Here is a 27,490-nt window from a genome sequence, read left to right as displayed (position 1 = left end):
ACACGTCCTGAGATACCAAATTCACTAATCCTTGACTCTGGCCTGAAAACACTGGCTCACAGACTTAGGGGGAGACAGGCTTGTGAACAGAAGCACCCCAACTCTCCTTTTCTTGGCCAGGAAGGGACACTAAAGCTGAGGCCCCTCCATCCCCTACTTCTGGGATGAGTTTGGAGACCCAGCTTCCTGCCCTGGGCCCTAGGGCTGCTCAGTCTGGGAGACAGAGGGTCTGGCCTGAAGCACCAGGGCTGGGGTCTCTTGATGGGGAAGGAGTCAACTTAGGGATCAGAGCTGGGACAGTCAGCAAGAAGATCTGGACCCTCGGCGTCGCCTGGGTCTCCTTCACTCCCCACCACTTGGCTTCTCTGCAGATGGCAGCCTCTGCTGCCCCTCCAGGGCTGCCGTGGCTTGCCTGTCCTTGGCGCCGCACTCCGTCCTATTGCCAGGGGCTCTTGGCAAGTTCGTACACCAAACAAGGAGGCAGTGGCTGGCTTCCTGCCCTCGGGAAAGAGAGAAGGACTAGAGGGCGTGGCCCCATCCTCAACATCAGGCACTCCTGACCCACCAGGGACCAGGGCCTGCCCCCAGAGAGTGGGTGAAGCTGAGAGAGGTGGTCAGCTGACTCCCACCTGCTCCTAATCCAGTGCAGACCTCTAGGGCTTTTTCCTCCTTCCCCTCTGACACCTGAGCCCCATGTGGCCAGGGGGTGGGTGGTAAGATGAGAAGAGTCACCACAAAGGGACATGTTAGGGAGCTAGAGGATCTTCTCCCCTTCCCCAGGATGTCTCTCATCCACGTTGCCAAGACGCTGAAGTGCTCCCTTTGTAGAATGACACCTCGGATTCTTGAGATGCTGGAGTCTTCTAGAGACACACATCAAAATAGATGGATGAGTCTACCCAACAGAAATTAGAACACAGGATCACCAAAAGACATGCATGAAAATGTTCATGGCAGGGCTATGCGCAATAGCCCTGAACTGGAAACGACCCAAATGCCTGTCAATAGCAGAAGTGATAGCTTCACACAGTGGAACACTAGGCAGCAGTGAGAAGGAATGATCCACAGCCAAACGCAAGAATATGGATGAAATTCTCAACCGTAATGTGGATCAGAAGAAGTCAGGCACAAAAGAACACACGTGCTCCATTGATAAGTTCTGTAGCAGGCAGATCTATGCTGGTAGAAGTCAGGATAATGAATAACCCTCAGAGGGGAAGTAGTACCCGGAAGGGGACAGGAAGGGGGACTTCTGGGTGTGGGCGATGCTCTATTTCTTGACTGATGCTGGTTACATGGACACGGGGGTGTGTTAAGTTTGTGGGAAGTTTGGGGACTTTTCTGTATTTATGAAACACTTCACTAAACTAAAATGGAGGAATGCCCAATGAAGCCTTGCCAGCTGCCATCTTTGTAAGATGAGGGGAGTCATCTTCACCTCGCCCCCACCCCCGCTCCCTCTCACCCCACCTCCAAGCCATCTCCATGGCCTGTCCCTTCTCCTCCAGAATCAGTCTTGGCCTCACTCCGCAGCAAGCCCTCCCCATGACCTGTGACCTCTCTAACCCAAACCATCATCACGTCTCCCCCAGATGACTGCAGCCACCTCCCCAGGTCTCTTTGCTTTGCCTCTCACCCCTTCCAATCCACACACACACACCACGTGGACGGCAGTGCTCATGGGGTAGCAGCCAGAGAAGACCTTTGTAAAATTCCCTAGGAGGTCCCAACTCTTCTCCATCACAGGACCTTCACGTGTGCCATTCCCACCACCTAGAACACTTCTCCTCACTAACTTCTACCAGCACTTTGGCTCCTTGTTTAAATGCCACTTCTTCCACCTTCCCGGTCTAACTGTGATCCCTCTGGTCGCTCCCATGACCTCCTTGACTTCTCCATCACACTGTTTCCAATAACGCACTTGTGCAACTACTTGTTTGCACTTGGTTCTTGTGCAACTACTTGTTTGCACTGGGTTCTATCTCTCGCCCTGGACTGACACCCACTCTGAAGCCAAGAACAGGGGCTGCCTGCCTTCCTGCTCTGGCTTCAGCTCCCAGCTCCATGCCTGGTTCACAGCAGGTGCTCAAAAATGCTCACGGATGAAGAGACTAGAGCTTCATTGTTCCCAACACAAAAAACAAGTGATAATTATGTGACATGATAGAGGTGTCAGCTAACACTACAGTGGGAATCACATCACAATATATAAATGCATCAAATCAACACATTGTATACCTTCACCTTACACAATTTATTCAATAAAAATAAATTTAAGAAATACATAAACTTACAGTGAAGTAAATTCTATTACACACAGGTAATGAATACCCTAAAACTAAAAGAAAAAAAAAAGTTTGTTGAATGAATGAATGAATGAATGGCCAGGCCTGCCTATCTTGCAGGCAGTCTGGGAGCAAAACTCCCACTTGTGCCGGGTCAGGACACTTGGGTTATGGTTCTGGCTCTGCTACCCACTCGTGTGGCCCTGGGCCATAGTCATTTCCCCTCTCTGGGCCTCAGTGTGCTCATTTGTGAAAGGCAGGGTTTTAAGGATCAGGACGCTGGGTGGGCTTGAGGGGGGTTATGATACTGTGTGTGTGTGTTTCTGCAGTGGTTGAGTGCATGATATTGTGTGTGTGCACGTGTGTCTGTGTGTGTATCTGTGTGTGCACAAGCCCATGCACATTTCCCTAGCAGGAGAATCCATAGCTTTCATCAGATTCTCAAAGGAATCTGTGACCTTTCAAGGTTCAGAACCACTCACCAAGATCCGTCAGCTCTGGAGTCTATGACTATATATAACTAGAGAGAGAGAAAGAGGAAGTAATGCAACCCAGAGCACAGGGAGTTAGATGAGACCCCAGAACTTCCATTATAGATGTAGGACCCCATGACAGGAATGCAGGGGAGGCTGAAGGACCTTTACCCCTGGGGATCTCCTAAGCTCAGTAGGGCTCTGGGCTATTGAGCAGAAGCCGGATGAACTGACCCCAGGAGTTGGCTTTCAGAGAGAGGAGGCAAAGGGAGCCCGGAATCTCCTCCCCTCTGCACCCACCACCTTCCGACAAGCACGCACCTGTCTTGGGATGCAGCAGAGAGCAAGGAGACAAGGCTGGCACCTGGAGATGCCCTCCAGGCCCCTTGGCGCCCAGGTCAAAGAAGGTTTGACGGGAATGCTCAGGAGGGATGCCAAGCCCCACCTTCCCTTCTCCCGAGGCTGGCAAGGGACCAAGGGACGGCTCGGAGTGTAGGGCAGTCATGGGACCCTGAAGAGGCCACCTGAAGCGTGCAAGGCCTCTACCTCCAGGCTCCAATAATCCAGAACTGAGGCTCAGAGGCATGGGAGGCAAGGCGGGCAATCTCCCTCAAAGCCAAGAGGAGGAGCAGGCCATAAATTCCAGCCAGGGGAGGAGAGAGGTGTGGACAATGAGGTCTGGGGGGACCAAGAGGCCACCAGAGCGAGGAGGGCACTGTGGTCTGAGAAGAGGACAGGCTGCTTAGGGGGATGAGTGGGGACAGCATGCAGGGGCAAGAGGACAGGATGGCCTGGTAGGAAGGGGGCTTGCCAGAGGGGAGAGACGAGGGGCGAGGCTGCGGGTGGAGACAGGTGATGTGAGCACAGCCTGAGGCCCAAGGAGAGAAGTCTGGCCTATGGAATGGGGGGTGGAGGGGTCTGTGGCAGGAATGGTGGTGTTTCCGTGGCAGGACCGTCAGTAGGAGTGTGCCCTGGCTGGGAGCCCAGATGCTTGAGTAGCTTCTAAGCCCTGACTCCTGAGGGAGGCTGAGAGCCTGAGAGATGTTTATCCACCACAATAACATGGTAAAACACCTCCTGTGGTGAGGTGATAGGCAGCCTGGCTGCCCTTTTCAGGGTGGCTGAAGTCTCCTGAGAGGTGCGGTGTGAACGGGGGCCCTGGCGAGGGGAGGGAGCACCGGCAACAGCGCCCCCTGCTGGAGCGGTAGCCAGAGGAGAGGTGGGCACGAGCTGGGACTGAGACTGAGTTTCATCCTGCAGCTAAAGGCGGGCTGAGTCATGCGTGAGCGCCAGGGTCTCTCAAGAGGCTGCTCAGAAAACCAGCTCATCCGAATGCAGACAGACACTCGTCCCCGTGCCCGTCCCTGTGGCCGTCACAAGCCCACGCAGGCACCGGGCCCGCCTCCACCTTCTCCCCTCTCCTTGATCTCCCACCTCCAGTGCCCCTGGCTCTTTCCTCCATCTCAGCCCTGCCTGCCTGTCCCTGTCCCTGCCCACCCTCAGCTGGCCCCCCTGGCACCCACCCCACTGCTGGCCACATGCAGCACGGAGAAGGTAGGGAGATGGGGAGTCCAGAGATCCCCCAACAGAGAGTAAAGTCAGGAAGGGTCTGAGATAGGAACAGGTAAGGGAGGGAGACTGTGAACTCACCTCCCCCTGAAACCTTTCAAGGTCAGAGGAGGGTTCCTGAGGCTCTGAGGCAGGCGAGGAGTCCTGATGACCCCTGGGGACGGCACTACAGTCCGAGAGTTCTGCCATGTCACCTTCACTCTCTGTCCATTTGCCGGGACCAAGAGGCGGTGGTCTGGGATGCCCAGCTGACACACCCAGGGCCTCACCCTTCCCCCAGGGCCCAAAGCTAAGCTCAAGCCTCCAACAGGATCATCCCTGGGCCACCAGCCACTGTGAGGACTCACTCAACAACTATACCCAACCAAGCCTGTCCCTCACCGTGGTCGGTCATCGTGGTGAGGACCGGAGCTAGAGCTTGGGAAAGACAGAGTTCGCTTTATAAGTGTAGCCCTATGCCTGGCACTGTGGAGTACAACCACGAATATGCCAAATATATGGCCTGGAGGGACATCCAGTCAAGTGGGGTGGAGGGGATCACTTTGGTGTGCACACGCGCGCACACACACACACGCGTGCGCGCCCACGCACACGCGCACACACACACGCGCACACACACACACTTGGTTTCACTGGCTGCCGCAGGGAAGGGGGATAAGGGGGAGCGGCTGTGGCCACACCATGCATTTTGAGTTGCCCAAACTCTGTGAGCCCCAGGGGGAGGGAGGTAAGACTCCAGCATAATCCAAACCCCACACAGCAAACAAATCTTAGGAGGCTGCAGCCTTCACAGCCCCCAAACTGAAAGGTAGGTTGGGATTTTGCAGGGAGCCTACAGCAGGGTTGTCTAGTCCCTGGTAACCCCAAATATCTCCCCCACTCCTCCTCCTTGGAGAAATCCAGTGCCCACACGTAAACCAGGTCTGCTGGTTCACAGACAGATGCCTCATCCAGAACAAACACCTGCCTCCTTGCACCGGCTTATTCCCACCCCTTTGCGTCAGCTTCCTACTCGAAAGGCTCCAAGACTTACCCAGAACAGAGAATGCAGGGGTGAGGGTCCAGCTCCCCCACCATCTTCAGGTCAGTCCTGGCTCTAATGGGGCCCTCCTTAACTCAGAAGGTCCCCTCCCTCCTGGCTACAGAGCCCTGGTCGGAAGCAATAGCCCCAGCTACCTGTGGGACACACAATCAACTCCTGGACCAGGTCGGGGGAAATTCACTCTTTCAGTGCCTTTCCCAGCAAGCCCAGCCCTGCCCCTCTTGGGTGGCTCCTAAAACCTCACCTGAATTATTTGTCCTTTTAAGAGTCAGGTCCTACATCACCTACATCACCCTTCTCCCAAGGGCACAAGACAGCCAGGTGAGACCTTGGCCTAACTCGCTGCCCCTTCACCTGGTCTTGGCTCCAGAGCCCCCCCCCCGACAGCTGTCCGGTGCTTTCCCGGCGGGGCTCTTTACCTCTCAGGTGAGCCGGGCTCTGCCCGCCACCCACCCCGCGCGGCGCCCTACCTGAAGCAGTAGCCGCCTGCTCTCTGCGCGGCCCGAGCCCCGGGGCTCCCGGCACTTGGGCGGCGCGGGGGCCAGGGGGCTCCCCGGGGGCTGGGGGCTGCAGGGAGGCCCGGGCTCCAGCGCCTCGCAGCACACCAAGCTCACGGTGCAGCCCATCCGGCCGGGGCGCCAGCCAGCCCCTCGCCCTGGCGTCCGCTCGGCCCAGGGAGCCTGCGACGTCGGGAGGGGGACGGCGACACCCCCAGCCCGTCCCCTCCCGGAGCCTCCTTGGCCCGCAGCTCCAGGAAGCGGGGGAGCACGGAGCCCGGCAAGGGGCGGTGACACGGGCGCGGACGCCCGGACGCAGCCAGTGAGGAGGGAGACCCGAGGGCGCGGTGGCGCGGGGAGGGGCGGCGCGGGGTCTCGGGACCGACCGGGGCGGCGGACCGGCAGAGAGAGAGAGAGAGCGCGCCAGCGGACACGATGGGAGAGGCAGGAAGCAGATAAGGAGAGATAATGAGGGAGAGACGGGGACACGGGGAACAGAGAGGGGGGACGCAGCCTCTGCACGCGGGAGACCAAGTCCCAGAGAAGGAGAGACAGACGGGTGTCCCCGTGGTAAGACAGAGCCAGGCTTGAGTACCGCGTGCTCCAGTGTTTACATGCGGTTCCTGGGGGGTTGTGAAACGGGTAGTCCTCGCAGATGCCTGCTCCCCTGTTCTCTGCCCCCAACACTAGCCCCTGGGAACCAACAGTGGAAAGACCCCAGCCTCAAGGAGACAAAGCACAGCTAGGGTGGGAGGGCCACAGTCCGCCTGGGCAACCCACCGGGCCCCTTCCTGGACAGAGCATCTCACCAGTGCTTTCGCTTTCAACCTTTCAGCGGTGAGTCCCAGAACTGGGGGGATGGCACTGGTGATCAGCACTCACCGGGACCCCTCAGAAGAGATGGGGAGGGGGAGGGAGACATGAGGTGGGACCCCTGTCCTCCCCTCCACACCTGCACCACACTCCAACCAAGTGACAGTAAAGGTGGGGCAGCCTCATAGCCTCTTTGTGCCACCTGGTGGCGATAAGGAAGAAAGACAAGAGCAAGTGACCGTGACGAGAAGGGGAGAGAACTCGCAGAGCAACAATTGCCGCTACCTCATCGGTGAGTCTGGGTCCCAGTCTGTGTTTGGCCAACAAGCGAACCTACCCCAGGTCTGCCTAAGAGGACCCATCCCCCATCTCACCATTCTGCCCTGGTGCCCTCCACACTGCCTCTGCCACTTCTGCCCCACAGTCTTCCACGCTTCCTGCTCTGAGCAAGATTTCCCCCTCCTCCAGGCTGCTGGGCTGGGCATGAGTCACTTCGCAGGCAGCAAACTCTGGAAAAGGCTGGGCAGAGCCCTCAATCACAAATGACAGGCTCAGGCTGCAGTGCTCTGTTGTCCATGCCCCAACCAGCCAGGCCTTCCCAGGTGAGTAGCAAGGAGACCCCTGGGTCTGGGGGTGGCCAGGAGCGAGGGCAGAGGAATCCTGGATAGAGATGAGGAAGGGGAGGAGGTCCGTCTAGGCGTCTGTGGATTTCATAGATCATCTGAGCTAAAAGGAGCGGCAGAGACCCTCAGTCCAACCCCTTGGTCTCCAGATGGGGAAATCCAGGCCCAAGAAAGGCGAAGGATGTGCCCCAGGTCACACCATGAGCCAGCAACAGGGCCGGGATGGAGAACCAGGGCTCTTGACTCCCCGCACTGTGCTCCCTGAACGCCATTCCCCACCCACCCTCCCTCGTCTACCTTCGCTTCCTTCTCCCTTCCCCTCCTCTGTGTCCCAGCGCTCCTTCACTCCCGAATTCCAGCCACCACAGCATGGGAGGCAGGACCCCTGGGTCTCCCACTCCAGGCCTGTCTTTACTTCCGGCTCTCAGAACAAGCCCACGGGCCCTCCGGGGCCACAGTATTCCTCTCTGAGCGCCGGGACCCACTGTGGGGGAAACAGGCTGAGATTCACTGGGGAGAGAGCAGTGGGATTAAAACCCTGCACACCCCAGCATTCTGGCCCAGGCCCAGGCCCAACTCTGGGGCCTCGCCTCACTTCTGCCTCCTTTTCCTCAGAACACACACATTTTCCATGCAGCTGGGGCCCAGGAAAGGATGAATTTGTGTCCCAGGGATGATGACTGCTCTGGCAAGGCCCCCTGTGGGGGAGGGAGTGACAGCCCCGCAGCCCAGCGGCCACATGGCTTACACCCATGAGCACTAGCAAGGTTGCTCACAGCCAGTCAGGGTTGAGAGCATGAGCCCTGCAGGCACAGGGACCTGGGTTCCAATTCTGGCTTCACCACTTAGCACTCTGTGACATTGGAGAAAACACTTACCCTCTCTAAGCCCCCCGCTCTTGGTATAAAATGGAGTCAATAACCTCCCAGGATTATTATGGGTACTGAATAAGACAAGGATGTCGGGCACAGGACACAGGGCCTGGCACCCAGGAATGGCTCCATAGGTGGGGACCACACCATCATCCTCCTGCCCTGCCTTACAGGAAAGAGCTGGGTCTTCTCCTACCAGTGAACTCGTTGTGTGACCCTAGAGACGTCACCTTGTTTCTCTTGGCTCTGATTCTTCCTTTGTATAAGGAGAGAGCTGGGCAGCTGAAGCCAGAAGCTCGTTCTTGGCCTCCAGACCCACAAGGAATCACGTCTTTTTCAAATACTCATGGCAGAACAAGGGGCTGTCTTCAAGATGACCAGTGACCTGAAGGGTGAGTGTGTCCTGAGAGAGTTTCTGGGACCGAATTGGGGGAGATGTGAGGGGTCTTGAGAGCCTTTCCTTCAGAGCCCTCACCATCTGAGGTCTGATGTCCACCATCCTCCCCACAGCTGTCATCTCTGCCATCCTCCAGGGCTATGGGGGTGGGCGGCAGCCAGTGACAGACACCAGTGCTGAACTGCACAGACTCTGTGGCTGCCTGGAACGACTGCTGCAGGTAGGGCCCTCCCCTCCCCCCCCATCTCTCCAGGTCCCAATAACCAATAACCAAATGGGCTTTCCCAGATCCTGAGGGAAGAGCCACTGCCTCTCTTCATTACCACGCGCTACCTCATCTCTGTCAATGGGCAAACCCTTCCTGACATCTAACCTCACCCTTGGAGGCTGTCACTGTAGCCTGGGAAGTGAGGTGGGACAAGGCTGGGGCAGGGTTGGGTGGGGCTGGGGACAGTCACCCTGCTCTAAAGACAAAAGTTTCAGAGGCACAGATGTCCTCGGGCTGGCCTTCCTCGCTTCTGGTTAGAGCCCCAGTCATCACTATCACTAGCTTTTATTGAGCAAGTATTATGTGCCCAGCTAAGCCCTTTACGTGCCCATCTTGTTTAATTTTCCTTTTAACCCACTGAGGTGCTTGATGACCAGCCCATCCCCCCAACACACACACATACCCTTCCTACTTCTCTGACGATGTGCATGTACATGTGTGGTGTGAATGTGCATGTGTGTGAGGTTTGTGTGTGTGTGGTGTGTTGTGTGTTGTGTGTCTGTGTGGTCTCCTGCCAGTCTGCCCCTCATGTGCTGCACTCCAGTCACACTGGCCTCCTTGATCTTCCTAAAGCACAGCAGAAAAGCACCTACCTCAGGGTCTTTGCACTTGCTATTCCCTCTGCCTGGAATGCTCTTCACCCAGAAATTTGGATGGAACCCTTTCTTGTTTCCTTCAGATCTGGACTTGAATAGAGCCTCCTCAGTGAGGCTTTCTCTAGCCACCTTAATCTATGTTTTTTAACACACACACCACACATACACACCACACACTCACACACCACACACACATGCATGCACACACCATGCGCTTTCCACTCCCTTTCCCCGCTTTATTTTTCTCCTTATCAGTCAGCGCAATCTAACATACTATATGTTTTGCTCATTCCGTTTGTTCATTGCTGTATCCCCAGGTCTTAAAACAGGGCCCAGCACATAGTAAGTGCTCAATAAGTATTTCTGGAATGAATGAATGAATGAGAACACTGAAAGCTCAAAGAGGTCAAGCAGCTTGCTCCTGGTCACACGGCCAGTAGGGGCAGACCAGGACCTGAAGTGGGCCTGTCTGCACGAGCCCTTTCCGCTATACTGCTCAGCGTGCTGGAACACAGCGTGTTCTGGGAGGGATCATTTCCACACTTTCCTTTCCCTCATCTTGCTCCCAGTTTGACCAGAAAGAACAGAAGAGCTTCCTGAGGCCTCGGAAGGATTACTGGGACTTCCTCTGCACGGCCCTGTGGCGGCAGCGGGGGGACATGGAGCCAGTCCACTTTGTCCAGTCACAGGACAAGGTATCCAGGGCCAGGTGGCAGGGGGCTGGCCTCGGTGTGATGGGGTCCTGCCCCCAGGTCCTTGACGAGGATGGCTCGGTGGCCGGAGGGGACACCGGCCTGCCCCAGGCTCCTTTCTCACCCATCCCAGCTCCACTGACCATAGCCCTCCTCACCTGGTCCTCACCTGTTGTTAGCCCTGCCCTCACACCCCTCCAGTCACCCCCTTTCCTCCCACAGCCTCAAGTCCCAGCACACCCTTTCTCATGCACCACTCATTCTAGCTTTTCTCCCTCTGTGCTGGCTGCGTTCCCTCTGTCCTAATACCACCATCCCCCCCACGTGCCCCCTGTGTGCTGTGCAGTTGAAGACCCCGCTGGGAAAAGGCCGAGCCTTCATCCGCTTCTGTCTCGCCCATGGACAGCTGGCCGAGTCCCTGCAGCTTTGCCTCCTGAACCCAGAGCTAACCAGGTGGGGCTACCGATACCATCCGAGCCCTTGGCCCTCCTTCGGGAAGATTCCTCTTTACCCCTAGAAGGGTGGTTTGATATCAAAGATGACTAAAATAGGGGTCATAAAGGGAAAGCCAAGGAAGAAAGGGCAAAGGAGAGGTTAGAACCTGAGTCCTGGTAGCATCATGATGCTTGGCCTCCTGGTCCCCAAGGACCACCCTGTCTGGGGAACCATCCCACTATGGTGTGCAGTGGAGGTAGATTCTCTGAGGTCGGGGGTGGCAATAGCACCAGAGCCAAAGGCCAAGGGTGCTGCTCCCTGTTAACACAGGGAGTGGTATGGCCCCCGGAGCCCTCTGGTGTGCCCTGAACTCCAGGAAGACATCCTGGACTCCCTCTATGCTCTCAACGAGGTGACCTTCGACTTGGACCTGCAACGGCCAGACTTGGATGGAGCCTGGCCCATGTTCTCAGAGTGAGTGGGGGCAGCGTGGAGGGAAGCTTCTTTTCAATGCCTGTTCCCATTACTACCACCCACCCAAACTAACCCCAAGCCCTCAACCCCCAGCCCCATCTTTTCCTCCCTCCCTTCTTACTCCCTGACTCCCGATTCTCCACCTCCCTAGCCTTCTGTTTTCCCAGCGTCATCTTAGGATGTCCCATGATGCTGCACAGAAAACACACTCATTAAAGAGTTGTTGGATGGTTGGGGTAGATGGTTAGAAGGATGAGTGGATGTTGGGATGTTGGAATGGAATGGAAGGATGGGTGGAGGGTGGGATGCATGGGTGGATGGAGAGAAGGATGCATGCATGAGGGTGGAAGGGCAGGAAAGTGGGATGGGTGGTGGGATGAATGGGTGGTTGGAAAGATGGGGTATCCTGCATCTGAGGACCAAGACCACTGCTGGAGAGTGGTCCAGGGTCCCCCCGCTTCTTTCACTTTCAGGTCCCACTGCTCCAATTCCAACTGGACCCAGGGAAGAAGACCCAGAAAGATCAAAGATTCCCCTAAGGAGGTGCCTCTTCCCAACCTTCACCCTAGTTGCCTCTTCTCTGTCTCTGTTGGGACCCCCAGGTTGAGAAGTAACTGAGCCCTGACCCAGCTGGACAGAGAGGGAGAGGCCAACATGTGGACCTGGGGCTAGGGAGCCACAGAAGCGAAGGCTCATATTTGTAAGGTGGTGAGGGTATCAGGGAGAGAAGGGGACCACTGGCAGCACCTGCAGGCGCCACTGGGGCCCCTGGGAGGAGGGGAAGCTGGGGAGGGTGACCAGAAGCTTCCAGGAAACAGCCCAGGGAAACAACCTCTGCTGGACGTTTGCCAACATCTCAGTTCAGTTCAGGGAGCGATTGAAGAGCCAGATTGCCTGGTTGATATCCCAGCTCCATGCCTTACTAACCATAGTCCTTGGGCACATAACTTGTCCTGCCTGACGGGGGGATCGTGAGGACGCACGGAGACAGCCCAGGTGCCGCACAGAGCAAGGCTCCTGCTACGTGCCCAATAAGCGGTAGCTTGTGGTTTTCATCTTTCCACAGGCTTGCTTTGCACCCCCGCCAGCTTCCAGGCCCCAGGTGCAGATGCTGTAACTCAGTCTCTGACCTAAAGGAGTTCCAGGTCTGCTGGGGAGACAGACCCTAAAGGAACGCATTGCAACACAAGTTAAGTGTAGGGACCAGACATGCCCAGGAACATGGGAGAACAGAGGAGGCTTCTTGACAGAGGTGACTTTTAGGGGCTGTCGGTCTATTTAAGCTTTCACCACAACCCTATAAGGAAGTATTATTATTCCCATTTTACAGACCAGAAAACGGAAACACAGAGAAGTCAAGTTCAGGGGGGAAGATCAGAGGAGAGTGGTGGGAAGAACTAAGGGGAAATCAGATGGATGCAGAAGATGGAGGTAAAGGAGGGAGAAGGATGCCAGCAAGAGGCGAGGAAGGAAAGGGCGTTGAGAAGCACTGCTCAGATCAAAGCCTGGGCCTCAGGTCACCCGGGGTGTTTTCAACATTCAGATTCCTGGGCCCTACCCCAGATCTGCTGAATCAGTATTTCCAGTGGAAGGACCAGGAATCCATATATTTAGCAAACCCACTGGATTAGGGCTGTGGCCTCTCCCAGGCACCAGGTTGGTGAATTGGTGCTGAGAAGGATGACGGGTTTGCGGCTTCTCTGCAGATCTCACCCACATATGGAGACCCCACAGAAGGCCACCCAGAGGAGCCACATACCAGGCAAGCCAGTTCTCTGCAAGATGCACCCAGGGAAGACAGGTTGGCTGGACTCCCTAGGTCCCAGCAACACAACCATCAGCCCCTCTTTCTGGAAAAGAAGAAAGAAGATCGCAGGAGGCTTGGGCCTCCCCAGAGCATGTGGGAACTAGAGGGGGAGGAGCTTCAGCAAAACCAGGAGAAAGGAGCTCCAAGGACGGGGATGTGCCTGGAGAACTCAACACCTAGCGTCCAGGGACAGGGGAAGGGGGTCAAAGGGACTCTGAAGGAGGTGACAGGGACAGATGCTGAGGGCAGGGGGGTTTTGCTGAGTGCAGAGGACCAGAGAACAATAGATGGGACTTATGAAGGGGAAGCAGAGAGGAGTCATATCCACAGGCTGCTGGCCTCCAGCCCCAAAGAGATGATAAGGGACGCAGTGTCAGGGAGCCGTCAGGGCGGGAAAGTGCCCAGCATCCCGAGGGAGTTCTGGGTCCTTCAGGGCCTGGAAACAAAGGAAGGCTCCACCACGGAGAAGCCCCAAGAGCAAATAGGAGTGACCAGTGCAACCAGGAGGGAGGAACAAGCAGAGATGGCCTTGCAGGATGTGGTCAAGGTGAGACCAGTTGAGCTCTGTACCTGTCTCTGCTCCCCATCTCTAACCCAGCCCACAGGTGGGTGCCTTCAAGGATGGCCCAGGGCCCTTCCAGCCCACAGACCAATTTGCATTGGGTCACACAGGATATTATGATCTGAGGAGGCCTTTTGGAAGGTCTCCAGTTCATCACATGAAGAACACGCATTCTTCAGTTTACCACAATACCCACCTCTCCCTATTGCCTCACACCAGGCCCACTTTGTTCATCCTGCCCAGCCCCTGTAGGCATCTGAGTCTGTAATCCCTTCCCAACAGTCCTTCGGGGCAGTTGCTTGTTCTCAGGTTCCATAGCCCTCATTATTGGCAGGTTTCTCCCCAATATCGAAGCTCTGCTATTGCAGGCCCTACCTAATTGCCCCTGTAGATGTTTCTCTTCAAGGTCACCCAAATTGTTTTCAAGCCTTCCTTCAGCATCCTCCCTAGCCCGAGTCTTCCAGATCCTTGAGGTCTGTAACTTCCATCCTTTAGCCAAGGAAGAAATGGTGGCTCCAGGCTCACCCAGGGGCAGAGCCAAGCACCACAGCTCCCAGCACTGTCCCCAGTCCTGCTCTCCACCCAAGGGCTGTTTCACGTGGCCTGGGGTCTCACGGGGGTGTTTGTCAGGTCAGGCCCTGGGCTGGGGTCTCTGCCCTCCTCCTTCAGCTTCCATTTCCCCTCCTTTTACCCTCTCCCTGCCCTCAGAGTCTCAGACATAGGCTCCAGAAAACCAAGGAGCAGGCCCAGCACCAGGAACAGCTGCTGAAGGAGCAGGAAGGGGAGCTGAAGGCGCTGCAGGAACAGCTCAGCAGGTAACCTAGGCAACCACCAGTGCCACAGGGCATGGGAGCCAGGAGGCCACGGGGGCAGGAGGCTCACATTCACGGTCACGCCAGCAAGCATCTTCTGAGCACCTCCCGTGCACCAGGCCCAGTGCGGGCACAATTTTGGCATGCCATGCATACAGGAAATTGTTCCCACTCTTAGGGTGCTCCTGCCCCCCTCTCCCCCCCTCCCCTTTGCCAGCCCCCTAACTCGCTGGCCTCCCTCAATAGCCCCAGGAGAGGTCTATGCGTCCCATCCCTCCCTTCCCTCCCACACTCACCTTTGCGCCTTTCTGCTCCCTCTTCTGGGCTCCCCTCTCTCTTTTCCGTCCACACAGCCTCCCTCTCCCACCACACTCCTGCCCCACTATCTCTCTCAGTCTCCCTCTTTGCCTCTTATTTTCCTGTTCCCTATTGTACGGTCACTCTTTCACCCTCTTGGTTACAGTAATCATAACTATCAACACTGAGCACTTACTATGTCCCTGGCACTGTTCCAGGTGCTTCCTGGTAAAATCTCAGGAGACCGGTCCTCCACGAACCCCCATTTTATAGATGAGGCGGCTAAGGCTCAAAGACCCACCTAGGGCTTCCCTGGTGGCGCAGCGGTTGAGAGTCCGCCTGCCAATGCAGGGGACACGGGTTCGTGCCCCGGTCCGGGAAGATCCCACATGCCGCGGAGCGGCTGGGCCCGTGAGCCATGGCCGCTGAGCCTGCGCGTCCGGAGCCTGTGCTCCGCAACGGGAGAGGCCACAACAGTGAGGGGCCCGCGTACCGCAAAAAAAAAAAAAGACCCACCTAACTCACCCAACATCAGCTAGTTAGTAGAGGAGCTGAGATCCAGACCCTACAACTGATTCCAGAACCAGTGGGCCTAAAAGCTGCCCCGTCAGCCAGTATCCCCAGTGCCGGTGTGTCAGTCTCCTGTCTCTCCCCTCAGCCTCTCTCAGCATCTGGCATCTTCATCCTCCCACCATCACATTCACCTCAAGGGTCCAAAGTGCATGTTTTGTCTCTGCGTTCCCCCTCAGTCTCTCAGTGTCTCAGTGTCTTTGTCACAATTTATTTTTAAAGAAATTATGACGCCATGCAAAGATCTTCCTTGGTCTGACTCAGTCTCTCTGTGTGTCTCTCCCTTGGTCTCCACGTGCCAGTCTGCCCACCTGCCTGGTCTCTCCCACTTGACTGACACCTGCCCTGACCCCCAGGGGAGCCTGCATAGCTGTGATTCAGACTGAATCACAGAGCTGTCTATTGACTGCTTAATAGGCTGAGAGAGGCCCGGGGGCCCAGGAACCAAGCCCAAAAGGCCCCCAGGGACTCCTCCCACCAGGCTCTCAGCTGAGTCCTGTGGTTTGGTCAGCAAAGAATCCTGTGATTCAGGCCCTAAGTGAGTGCAGGGGCCTTGCCCACTCAAGGCCATCTCTGGGGATCAAGACAAGCTGGAGGGAGAAGCCAGCAGGCTCCAGGGCGACTACCCAGCCCCAGGCTGCTCCCTGAGGCTGGGGGAGCCCTTGTTTCACAGACCCCTGTCCTGCCCCCATCATCCCGTCCATCATTTGGTCATTCCACAAACACTCGGAGCCAGACCTGTTCTATGTGCTGAAAATACTCTCATGGACAAAACAGATAAAATGCCTGCCCTTTTGGAGCTTACATGCCAGTGGGGGAGGCAGTTGATAAATACAAGCAAGTAAAATACATAGGATGCAGATTGTGATAAGTTCTAAGAAGAAAAACATAAAGCAGGGAAGGGGAATGGAAAGTGTCAGGGGTGACATTTTAGATCAGGTGGCATGGCCAAGGGGGGCTCCCTGGAAGGGTGACATTTGAGTCAAGACCTGAGGTCTGAGCCATTTGGATACGTGGTCGAGGAATGTTCCAGGCAGAGGGAACAGCAAGGGCAAAGGCTCTGCAGTGGGAATGGGCATGGCCTCAAGGACGCCATTGTAGCCCCAGTGGAGTGAAGGAGGGGAAGACTGTAGGAAAAGGTCAGGTGGGTAACAGGAGACCCTAGCAGGTCATCAAAAGGACCTTGGCTTTGACTTGACTTTGAACCACTGAGAGTCCTGAGCAGAGGAGGGACATGATGTGACTGTCTGCATGTTAAAAATATGTTTCTCTGCTTTGAAAAAACAATTCAATGGTTTTTAGTGTATTCACAAAGTTGTGCATCCATCACCACCATCAATTTTAGAATATTTTTATCACCCCAAAGAGAAACCTATACTCATTAGCAGTCACGGCCCATCTCTCCCCAACCCTCCAGCCCTAGGCAACTGCTAATCTGCCTTCTGTCTGTGTGGATGTGCCTATTCTGGGCTGACATGTGCTTCAAGGACTCACGCCCGCTGCTCCGTGGAGCTGGTCTATAGGCTAGCAGGGGTGGAAGCGAGGAGACTGATGAGGGAGGGGAGCTGGGATGCACTGGTGGCAATGGAGTCGTGGAGGAGCCGCTGGATCCTGGATCCAACGTGAGGTCGGGCTTCCCGAGGGATGGGTGTGGGGTGTGAGAGAAAGAACGAAGTCAAGAATGACTCCGAGTCTTCGGCCTGACCGACTGGAAAGGTAGAGTCACTGTGTGGCAGACCAGGTTGGCAGGGAAGGCTCAGGCATTGGGTTAGGAGCCTAAGTTCAGGACCCCTGTTAGACTCTAAGTGGATCCTTAGGTGGGCGGCTGAGTGTGGAGTTGGGGAGAGAGGCTGGGCCGGGGGACCCACCAGAGAGTCATCGGAATGAGGTGGTAGGTTACAGAAGCCCCTGAGGCCTGGACAAGAATGTGTCCCCTGCCTCCTGGGATCCAGGGAACTTAGACAAACCCCTCACCCCCGGGAAAGTGGCCGTGGGCTTCGAGCTGGTGACGGTATCTCACCACCAGTGAAGAGAAGGGCCACGGGGGCCCAGGCAGTTAATGAACAGTATTTACTGTGCCTCTGCTGTGGCCACGTGGGTGGACAGAAGGGAACAGAACAGGCAATGTCTGCTCTCACAGACCTAGGGAGATGTAGGGAGACAGACAATAGATCAACAAATAGAAATACAATGTCAGGTGGTCATGGGTCCTGTGGGGACTAGAGAGAGAGAGAGAGAGACAGGAGAATCATCTAGAATTGGAGTCAGGGAAGCCCTGTCCGAGGAGGTGACATTTGAGCAGAAATCCCAACCACAGGAAGAGCTGGACCATGCAGGTATCTCGAGAGGAGTGCTCCAGGCAGGGGGACCGGCAGACGCAAAGGCCCAGGAGACGTGAGCTTGGGGACAAGCAGGCCTGTGGCTGGAGCAGAGACTCCCACGTAGTGGGGGAACAGAGGGTTCTCATAGTCTGACTTGGGTTTCTGAAGGACTGCTCTGGCTGCGGTGTGGAGAATAGACTCAAGGTGGGCAGGGGTGCAAAGCCCCAGGCTAGACACAAAGGTGAGACACAGCAGGCCCCAGAGCAGACCAGCTGGGGGCTCTAAAAATACACTTGGGCTTCTGATACCCACTCCCCGGCTGTCTGGCTGTGGGGCGCTAGGACACTGACCTTCCCTCTTCGGCCTGAGGTCCCTGATTTGCAAAAGGAGATGGTTGGATCTCTTCCAGCTCACATGATCTGTGAGACCATCTTTCCAAGCAAATGGGTTTCCTCTGCCCTCTGGGTTAGACCTCAAAGCAAAAGGGATTAGGACAGGTACAAGTGGAAGGTCCTCAGATGGGGAATTAGGCAAACATCAAATCTTCCCCCCACCTTGGGTGGCAGCATTGAGCTCCTTGGAGGCATGCCACAGGACCATAAGGATCCACCCCTCTCTCCTACCTGCTACCCACTCAGCCCTGGTGCCACAAACCACCAGTGTTCAGGGCCCTGCGTGGATGCAGGTGTGGGGAGGCAAGAAGAGATTAGAGCTGGACAGGCCTGCATTCAGATTTTTGCTCCCCTCACTTATCAAGCTGTGTGACCCTGGGCAAATGTTACTCCCTCTCTGAAGCTCTGTTTTCTTTCCTGTGAAATGATGATCATATCACCTGTCCCATAAATTTGTGAAAATTCAGTGAAACAAGGCTATAAAGCACTAAGCTCAGTGCCGGGCACCTAGTAGGTACTCAGTAGACTTTAATTCCTTCCATGTCCTCTCCTGCCCTAGGAGTGTCTGTCACCCCCATAAATACTTTAAATACTTAAAATGCTTCAATGGCTTCCTTTGCACTGTGATCAAACCCCACTCCTTCTGGGGCCCTTGAGGGACCCTGCCTACCTCCCACCTTGCCTCCTGCCTCCCCAGCCCCGCCCTTCACGGAACTACAGTGTCACTAGCCCTTCTTTCATTTCCTCAAACAAGCCATGTTCTTCCCAACTTGCAGAACTTTGCATGTGCCCTTGGCTGGCTTTACATGGCTACCTCCTCGTCTTTCAGATCTGCTTAAATGTCGCCTTGTCTAAGAAGACCTCCTGAGCATCCCCTCAACTCTGCATCTTGGCCCCTCCTTTGTCACTGTCACACAATTATCTTACTGGTTTATCACAAAGAAACACACTAACCGCAGTGGTCACATTAGGGCCTGGCCACACCAGAGACCCTGGAATCTCTGGGCAAGTAAACTAGCTTAGGAAAATGAAATCCTACTACTAAGAAATGAGGAGGCTGAAGACTAGAATGTTCGTTAAAAGTCACTTCTCCCTAAGACTGCAGGAACTGGCCTTTTTGGAATTTTGGTGGCTAGCTGTGTCGGTTTGATTTCATGGCCCACCCAGCTTTCCTCCCTGCAGCATACTACATGGCTGAATTTTTAAAATTATAACTCAATTCATTGTCAAGCTTCTTCCCCTCAAACACACTCAGCCAGGGACACGGGTACACACACACACGCACACGCACGCACGCGCAAGTGCAAGCACAAGAAAGAGAGAGAGAGAGAGCATCCAGAGGTCACAGGATGGGTACTGCCGTTGCAACACCCACCCATCTGAGCAACGGAGTAAGAGCCTGGGACCTGGGGTTGGGACCTTTTTATTTCCAGTCCATTACATTTCTTGGAACCTTCTAGGAAGCCACTAAAGACAAAAGCAAGAGGCAAGAAGAGAGCTGAAGAGTTTCCAAGCCCAAACTGAAATGGAAATTTAAGAAAGCCATATGTTTAAGATTACTTTTTTAAATTGAAAAGACAATGTAATGAAATTTTTCAAAATATTTTAAAGCCAAAAAGTCACTTCAAATCGTACACCACTTACTCCTTTTTCCCCAAACACCACAAATGTTTTCAGCAGGCACAGCCCGTCCGGCCTGGGTTCCCAGACACCCACGTCCCCCCCGAGAGCTGCCAGGATTGTGAACGTGCCTTTCCAGGAAATTACATTTTAAAATGGAAATGTTTAAAAAAAAAAAAAAGAAGGAAAACAAATGAAAATGTTGGCTTGTGCCCTCTAAAGGAACACGCAAGGCTAGACCCTGTTTTCACTGCTCTGAATGGTTGATGAGGAGTCAGTCTATAGGTGTCAGGCCACACAGTGCCTGGTTCACTGCGGTGTGTGTGTGTGGGGGGGGGGTGTATGTGTTATGTACATGTGTGTGATGTGTGTGTGGTATGTGTGTGGTATGTGGTGTATGTGGTGTGCGTGTGTGTGTGCTCACTTCAGCTGCAGGGGGCATCACCAGCTTCCCTGGTGGGGCTCCCTGTCAGGCAGAGGCCCAGCCCAGCTCAGACACAGATGCTGCGCCTTTCCCCTCACAACTCAGTCTTCCTTCTGCGCCCAGGTGTCAGGAAGAGAGGGCCCGGCTGCAGGCGGAGCTGGAGCACAAGCAACAGGAGACTGAAAGGAAGGGTGCCATGTATGAGGAGGAGCTTGGCGGGCAGCGGGACCTGGTCCGAGCCATGAAGAGGCGGGTGCTGGAGCTGATTCAGTAAGGGTGGGACACTGGGGACGGGGTGCACAAGGGGGCATGGTACAGCAGCTCTGGACCTTTTGTATGTACTAACTCGTTTCCTGCTTTCAGCCATCCCCTGCTGTTATTCCCTTCTTTTTTTTAATATAAATTTGTTTATTTCTGGCTGCGTTGGGTCTTCGTTGCTGCACACGGGCTTTCTCTACTTGTGACGAGCAGGGGCTACTCTTCGTTGCAGTGCGCGGGCTTCTCATTGCGGTGGCTTCTCTTGTTGTAGAGCACGGGCCCTAGGCACACAGGCTTCAATAGTTGCAGCACGTGGACTCAATAGTTGTGGCTCGCGGGCTCCAGAGTGCAGGCTCAGTTGTTGTGGCGCATGGGCTTAGTTGCTCCGCAGCATCACATTGGCTTCTTTCACTTAGGAATATGCATTTAAGTTTCCTTCATGTCGTATCTTTTCTTTTCTTTTCTTTCTTTCTTTATTTTTGGCTGCATTTGGGTCTTCGTTGCTGTGTGTGGGCTTCCTCTAGTTGCGGTGAGCGGGGGCTACTCTTCGTTTTGGTGCACAGGCTTATTGCGGTGGCTTCTCTTGTTGTGGAGCACGGGCTCTAGGCGCTCGGGCTTCAGTAGTTGTGGCACGCGGGCTTCAACAGTTGTGACGCACAGGCTTAGTTGCTCTGCGGCGTGTGGGATCTTCCTGGACCAGGGCTCGAACCCATGTTCACTGCATTGGCAGGCGGATTCTTAACCACTGCACCACCAGGGAAGTCCCAATTCCCATGTTATAGATGAGAAAACCAAGGGTCAGAGAGGCTGACTTGGCCACCAAGGACACACAGCATATAAGTTGCATAGAGTCCTCTGCCTCTAAGGCAAGCTACCCTCCAACCCCCACATACACACACACCAACCAAGGTTAGGAGAAGGGAAAGGAGCCCATAGGTTAACTGAGAGGTAATCGCATGTCCTACACCTGCCTGCCTACTGGACTTCCTCAGACGATTGGGCCTGTGGCCCATCTTGGGTCAGCTGTCCTGGGTTCCAGAGGCTGAGCTCACCAGAATTAATCCTAAACCACTAAGCTCACTGCAGGGTGGATGAAATGTGTAAAACCTGCTTTCTACCCTTCAGTCTAGTGAGAAGATAATTCACAGATATACATTATACTTTCACCTCCTTCAGGAAATAGGAGACCATTGGACTCAGGTTCCATTAGAATTGGAAGGTTACTGAGGGATCATCTAGGACTAAATCCTCTTGCACAAAATCCAAGTGATTAAAGATGAGAAAAGGGAGAGATCAGCCTGGAAAGAACAAAGAATTTAAGGAATAATCTCCTCTGAGGAGCTGTCAACCGGGAGGAAGCTTAGCTATATATCTCACAAAAGAATTTAAGGTAGCTAACAATAAGACATATGTATTGTGTATATGTGCATGCATATATATATATGTATACACACACACACACACACACACACACACATATATATATAGTAAGTTAAAGAATAACAGAAGATTTAATGAAAGATGAAAAATATATACTCCTGAAGTGTTAGGGTTAAAACTTAACTCTGAACATCTTGATAGCAGGATGGAAAAGGGAAACACAGAAAGTTTCACTGTCCATTCAAAGGAGCAATACCAGTTCATCCGGAGAGACAAATGTTTTTTCTAGTGCTAAAGAAATTCATCACAAGGCCCCAAACCACATAACACAATGTTCCTCCCAGAAGCGTTGTGGAAGAAATGGCCTTAAGCAAAAAAAAAAAAAAGATGGAGCATGAAGGTTGACTTCTGTGTCAAGATGGTAGACTGACCACACGTTATCCAGTCTCCATCCTGAGATCTCACTAAAATGGCTGTAAAAGAATAAAACATAAACAGAGAGAAAGGTGGAGGAGCCAACCACAAATGAGAGATTTCAGCTAATTTCCAGAAGCCAGAAAACAGATGGAAAAGTGGATACTAGATTTAGCCCAAGTTAGAACTTCAGGGCCCAGAGACACCAAGAACACAGATGGCAGAAGTGAGATGAGGGGCAGAAATCAGGAAAATTAACTGATAAAGTCATTAGAAAGAGCAGTATACAACCCGTGCTTTCTGCCTGCCTCCCCCACTGCAGAATATCTAACAGTGAGGGCTCTATCACCCAGGCAAATAACTAAAAGGTCTTTCTCTAAAGAAAGCCCCAAATAAAAGGGCAGAGTGTTCTGGCATTTGAGAGTCTGGAGTGGCAGGTAGCTCCCTACCCAATCTCTCCTAAAGGGACACTACGAGTCAATCATCCCCTTCTACTCTCTGGAGCTCTAGCAGCTTTTATCGCCTCTTTCTTAAACATGAAATGATAACCAAGGGTCCCCAGACATTTGAAGAGAGGCTAGAAAATAAAGGGGAGTAAAGGGGAGTGACAGAGATAAACAAACAAACAAAAATGATCCATCTTCCATGATGCTGTGAAAAGCGACCATCAAAAGATGAAAAGCATTCTTGGAAATTAAAAATATGATCACTGAAATTATTTTTAATTCACTAGGATTAGAAGATAAAGATGACGCAGTCTCTCAGAAAGTAGAATGAAAGCACAGATATATGAAGACATGAGAGAAATAGAGACATAGAGAATCAATCTAGGAGTTCTAATATCTTCTCCAACTGACAGGAATTCCAAAAAAGAAAAGAATAAAAAGGAGGTGATTATCAGATAGAAATATGAGACACTTTCCCAGCTCTGATGGACATAGATCTTCAGGTTTAAAGATTTCACTGAGTGACCAGCACAATAAAGGAGAGGGGTGGGTGGTAAACTACATCTAGATATATCATTGTGAAATTTCAGTAAAACAAAGATAAGGAGAATCTCCTAAAAGACAGGTCCACTTATAAAAAGAGTAGAACCCAACAAATGTTAAGACTCAAGGGTGTAATCCTTTCAAGTTCTGAGAAAAACTGGCTTTTGCCCTAGAATTCTATTATCTAGCCAAACTAGGAAGCAAGTGGGGAGGTGATAGAGGAAACACACTTTTTCAGATAGACAGGTCACATAAAATTCACCTCCCACACTGCCTTTCTTAAGAAGTTAATTAAGGATGTGCTCCAAAAAAACAAGGAAAAAATCCAAGAATGGAGAAGATGCAGAATTCAGGGAATAGTAGCTCTAGCCCATGAGAGAAGAAAAGGGAATTCCCAAGATGACAAGGGGGCAGCAAGCCCAGGAAGCAGTCAGTTCAGGCTATAGCGGAAGTATTGAGGGCCCAAGAGGGAGGTCTCAGGGGAGAAGAGCATTAGAAGAATATCTGATATGATGAAGAATTAGGGGCATGGGGGATTAGGCTAGGTTAAAGGCAAGTCATGCAAAGAGCAAAGAAAGGCAATTAGAAAGTCCTAGAAAAACAGAAAATTTCCAAGAAGGGAAATGTTATAGAACACATCTTAGCTTCAGTAGATGCAATATGCTTACATATTGTCTAATAATGTAAAGACTATTCATTGATTTTTTTCAGTATTGGAATCAACCTAAAGGCAAAGCACAGAAAACAATCATAATTATAGAACAAACCTAAATGTTACCACCTAAACAATATTAAGTATAGAACAGAATCTAATGGGAATTTCTGTGAAGATGGAAATGTCCTGATTTTGCCCTGTCCAATATGGTAGCTACTAGTCCCATGTAGCGATTGAGTACCTCAAATGTGGCTGGTGCAACTGAGGAACTGAAGTTTTAACTTTATTTAACTTTAATTAAGTTAAATATACACCTGATATCACTTATATGTGGAATCTAAAAAATACAACAAACTAGTGAATTAAACAAAAAGAAGCAGACTAACAGATATAGAGAACAAACTAGTGGTTACCAGTGGGGAAAGGAAAGGGGGAAGGGACAATATAGGGGTAGGGGATTTTTTTTAAAGGGGGTTATTATGGGATTACATGAAATCATGGGTGTGAAACTTATGAAAATTGTAAAGTACTGTAGAATTTAAAGAATCATTAAATTAAAAAATTAATAAATAAAATAAAAAGTTAAATATACATCTAAATAGCCACATGTGGCTAGTGGCTACCACATTGGATGTTGCAGGGATAGATACGTTAGGAGGTTGAGAAGGAGGAAAGCTGAAGAGCAGGGATGCTGGCCCCATCTTAGTACAGAATGGCAGTCATATGATGCTATCTATAGTCAATGAATGAGTGAGAAATAAATGTGTGAGTATATTCTGTAAAATTCCAACAGTAACCAATAGAGGAACCAAAAATGGGGATATAACTGCACTGGGAGGAAGGAGGAGGAGTTAGTGAGGATGGTAATAAATAACCCATATCCTCAAATGTTAAGACTCAATGGTGTAATGCTTTCAAGTTCTGAGAAAAGCTGGCTTTTGCCCTAGAATTCTATATCCAGCCAAACTAGGAAGCAAGTGGGGAGCGACAGAGGAAAGACATTTTTTCAGATAGACAGGTCACATAAAATTCACCCCCCACACTGCCCTTCTTAAGAAGTTAATTATGGATGTGTGCTCCTTGTGATATCAAGGGGCTCTATGGAAGATGTTCTTTCTTGATAAATCAAGGAGGAGGAATATGAGCATATTACTTAAATATGGAAATGATATCAAGGCGAAAAAGCTAAAGGATGTAAGAAGTGGTTTGCCACTGAGCATGGGAAGGAGGTACATCTCTTGCCTTTGATGTAAGTCCTTCTGTACTGTTCGATTTTTAAATCATACGTGTGTATGTCATTTTGATAAAAATGTTGAACAACCCATATTCCTAAACGTTCTTTAAAAAAACAGTGAGGATAGTTTTGCAGGAGCTTAAACATATGTAACTATGTATGTTACATGTCTTTCTCCATCACTATGTCTCTTTCTTGGTCTCTCCATCTTTCTCCATATTTGTCTCCCTCTCTGTTTGTGTCTCTGTCCCTGTCTGTCTCTACATCTTTTCCCCTGTGTCTTTCTCTCTCCCTCTACACTGATCTCCCTGTCTGCTTCTCTGTGTGTCTCTGTCTCCTTCTCCAACTCCCTTTTTTTCTCTCTGAGTGTCTGTCTCTCCATCCCTCCTTGTCTCCCTCTCCATTTCTGTGTCTCTTTCTGCTCCACTGTCTCTCATCTCTTTTGGTCTCTTTATGTGTTTATCTCTGTCTCTCTCTTCTTTGTTTCTGTGTATCTCTTTCTGTCCCTCTCCATCTCTCCATCTGTGCATTTCCATCTTTCTATCTTCTGTGTGTGTGTGTGTGTGTGTGTGTGTGTGTGTTCACCTCCACCCGCCCATCAGAGAGAAGGATAACCTGTGGCAGAAGGTCCAGCATCTCTCTTCCTTCACCCCTGGATGCTGTGTTGTCTGTAACAAGATCTTTGGTCGGCTGTCTCGGCGGTACCTGTGCAGGTAATGGGCGGGGGGGTACAGAATCCTTCCTCTGGGACAACCCAGTTTCCACCAGTCCACAGCCCACTGCCCACTCCAGGGAAGGGAGGGACACAGGAAATAGGCATTTATGAAAGGCCACTTAAAGCTGGCTACTCATTTTACCCAACACTTTGCAGAGACATGAACAAGAAGAGTGGAAAGGGGGCAGACAAGGAATGGCATCTGGAAAATGGGACTGGGTAACCCTTCCACAAATAGACTGATTAATCGATCAGCTAATCTCATCTGGGAAGAGATTTCCTGTACAGAGAAATCTGCTTCCCTCACCTTGCCCTGGAAACACAGTGGCAGGACAAACAGCAAGAGAGAGGACAGTGGGCTGTCAGGAGAACCTGCCATTTGGAGTTAGAGGACCCTAGAGGGGTGGGGCATCGGGACTCCTTTTAGGAAAGGGGAGGCCTCCTGAGACAGACCCAGGGCCATTCTGCTGGGAGATGGGAAACACACGGGTAGACACAAAGATGCTCGAACCCCATGACCCCCTCCCCCATACGCACCCACATGTACCCACTCTTTCGCTTCTGCTCCCCAGGCTCTGCGGAGGCCTGGTTTGCCATGCCTGCTCTGTGGATTTTAAGAAGAAGGAGTGCCACTGCCCACCCTGCTCCCAGAGGAGAGAAGCCCAGGTCCTCTGACTGAGACCCACCCACCTCACCTGATCGGCCGTCCCCTCAGCCCTTCTCAGCCCTCTGGTCTGACCGGTCCTGCCTTCTAGAAGTTGGCCATCTAAGGTGGACAGCACTTGAGTGGACAGACCGTGCTTTGGAGGATGGAAGGAGCCAGGCTGGCAGTCAGGAAAGAGGTTCTAACCCTGCATCTCCCACTGGGTGACTTTGGCAAAGCTGTCAGGCTTTTTCCATAACATGAGGGAGTGGGCACCATCCTCTCTGAAGTCCCTGCAGGCTCATAGTCCTTGTCCAAGAATAAGGCCTGGTGGCCCTGACGTTTCTCCTCTGCAATCCCTTCTCAGCCAGCCCATCCTTCATTATACACGGGAGCTTCCTGTCTGCAGTCTCCTTCGGAGGTCTGCTTTCATTCTTAACAGCTTTCTTTAGGTACTATTAATGTATAATACACTTCATATAAACCTGACGAGTACAGTCTGATGAGCTTTGCCTTTAATCTACACCCTGAAGCCATCACCATATTCAAAATAATAGACACATCCGTCAGCCCAGTTTCCTTGTGCCCTTTGTCATCTCTCCCTCCCCCGACCTTTCCCCATCCCCGGGCAACCACTTACTTGCTTTCTGTCATTAGAGACTAGTTTGCATTTTCTAGAATTTTGTATAAATGGAATCATACAGTATATACTCCTTATTATCTGCCCTCTTTCACTTGGCATAATTATTTTATCATCCGTGTTGTAGCATATATCAAGTTCCTTTTTACTGTTGAGTAGTATTCCACTGCATGGATATATCCCAATTTATTTACACATTCACCTGTTGCTGATACTTGGGTTGTTTCTAATTCCAGGCTATTACAAATAACTTTCCCATCTTCGCCTGTGTACAAATCTTTGTATAGACATATACCTTTATTCCTCTTGGGTAAATGCCTAGGAAATGAAATGGCTAGGTGGTATGGTAGGTGTATGTTTAACTTTTAAGAAATGGCTGAGGGCTTCCCTGGTGGCGCAGCGGTTGGGAGTCCGCCTGCCGATGCAGGGGACAAGGGTTCGTGCCCCGGTCCGGGAAGATCCCACATGCCGCGGAGTGGCTGGGCCCGTGAGCCATGGCCGCTGAGCCTGCGCGTCCGGAGCCTGTGCTCCACAGGCCACAACAGTGAGAGGCCCGCATACTGCAAAAAAAGAAAAAAAAGAAATGGCTGAGTTATTTCCCAAAGAGACTGTACGTTGTACCTTCCCACCAAGAGAGTGTGGGAGTCCCAGTTACTCCCCAGGGTGTCTGGTTTGGTGGGCAGGAGGGGAGGCTTGAGCCTCTCTGCCCTTCCCTTCCAAC

The 27,490-nt window shown here is 52.4% G+C and overlaps 3 protein-coding genes across 11 annotated transcripts in view; 1 reads left to right on the top strand and 2 right to left on the bottom strand.

The window, feature by feature from the left end:
- TNS1 (tensin 1) overlaps positions 1-6,081 on the bottom strand; it is a 231,703-nt gene extending 225,622 nt beyond the window's left edge. The window contains exon 1 of one of the 4 annotated variants that reach the window (XM_082630693.1): positions 5,840-6,081. In XM_082630693.1, the coding sequence (XP_082486819.1) occupies positions 5,840-5,995 (156 nt within the window). In that variant the 5' untranslated portion in view covers positions 5,996-6,081. The remainder of the gene's footprint in view (positions 1-5,839) is intronic. The other 3 variants (XM_082630691.1, XM_082630694.1, XM_082630696.1) reach the window with 3 other exon arrangements.
- A 43-nt stretch (positions 6,082-6,124) lies between these two features.
- On the top strand, positions 6,125-27,480 carry RUFY4 (RUN and FYVE domain containing 4). 6 transcript variants are annotated; one of them, XM_082630686.1, is made up of 15 exons: positions 6,279-6,436; positions 6,557-6,703; positions 6,896-6,971; positions 7,148-7,281; positions 8,442-8,566; positions 8,685-8,791; positions 10,005-10,130; positions 10,474-10,580; positions 10,893-11,036; positions 11,510-11,579; positions 12,743-13,390; positions 14,114-14,220; positions 19,965-20,111; positions 25,374-25,484; positions 26,059-27,480. In XM_082630686.1, the coding sequence occupies exons 5-15, from the start codon at positions 8,521-8,523 to the stop codon at positions 26,159-26,161; spliced, it is 1,716 nt and encodes a 571-aa protein (XP_082486812.1). In that variant the 5' UTR covers positions 6,279-6,436; positions 6,557-6,703; positions 6,896-6,971; positions 7,148-7,281; positions 8,442-8,520; the 3' UTR covers positions 26,162-27,480. The 6 variants fall into 6 exon arrangements, with proteins under 6 accessions (XP_082486811.1, XP_082486812.1, XP_082486809.1 ...); XM_082630683.1 differs by having other exon boundaries at positions 6,860-6,971; XM_082630685.1 differs by lacking the exon at positions 6,279-6,436 and adding an exon at positions 6,125-6,188 and having other exon boundaries at positions 6,557-6,971.
- Positions 27,217-27,490, bottom strand: part of CXCR1 (C-X-C motif chemokine receptor 1) — a 40,430-nt gene continuing 40,156 nt past the window's right edge. Inside the window, exon 3 of the transcript XR_014294869.1 lies at positions 27,217-27,329. The gene's annotated coding sequence lies outside the window, so the exon portion shown is untranslated. The remainder of the gene's footprint in view (positions 27,330-27,490) is intronic.

Source organism: Mesoplodon mirus (genome assembly GCF_964341445.2).
Source record: "Mesoplodon mirus genome assembly, chromosome: 8".
NCBI classification, from domain to species: Eukaryota; Metazoa; Chordata; class Mammalia; order Artiodactyla; family Ziphiidae; genus Mesoplodon; species Mesoplodon mirus.
Note: the sequence above shows the minus strand (reverse complement) of the source record. Positions and strands in the feature narration are given on the sequence as shown.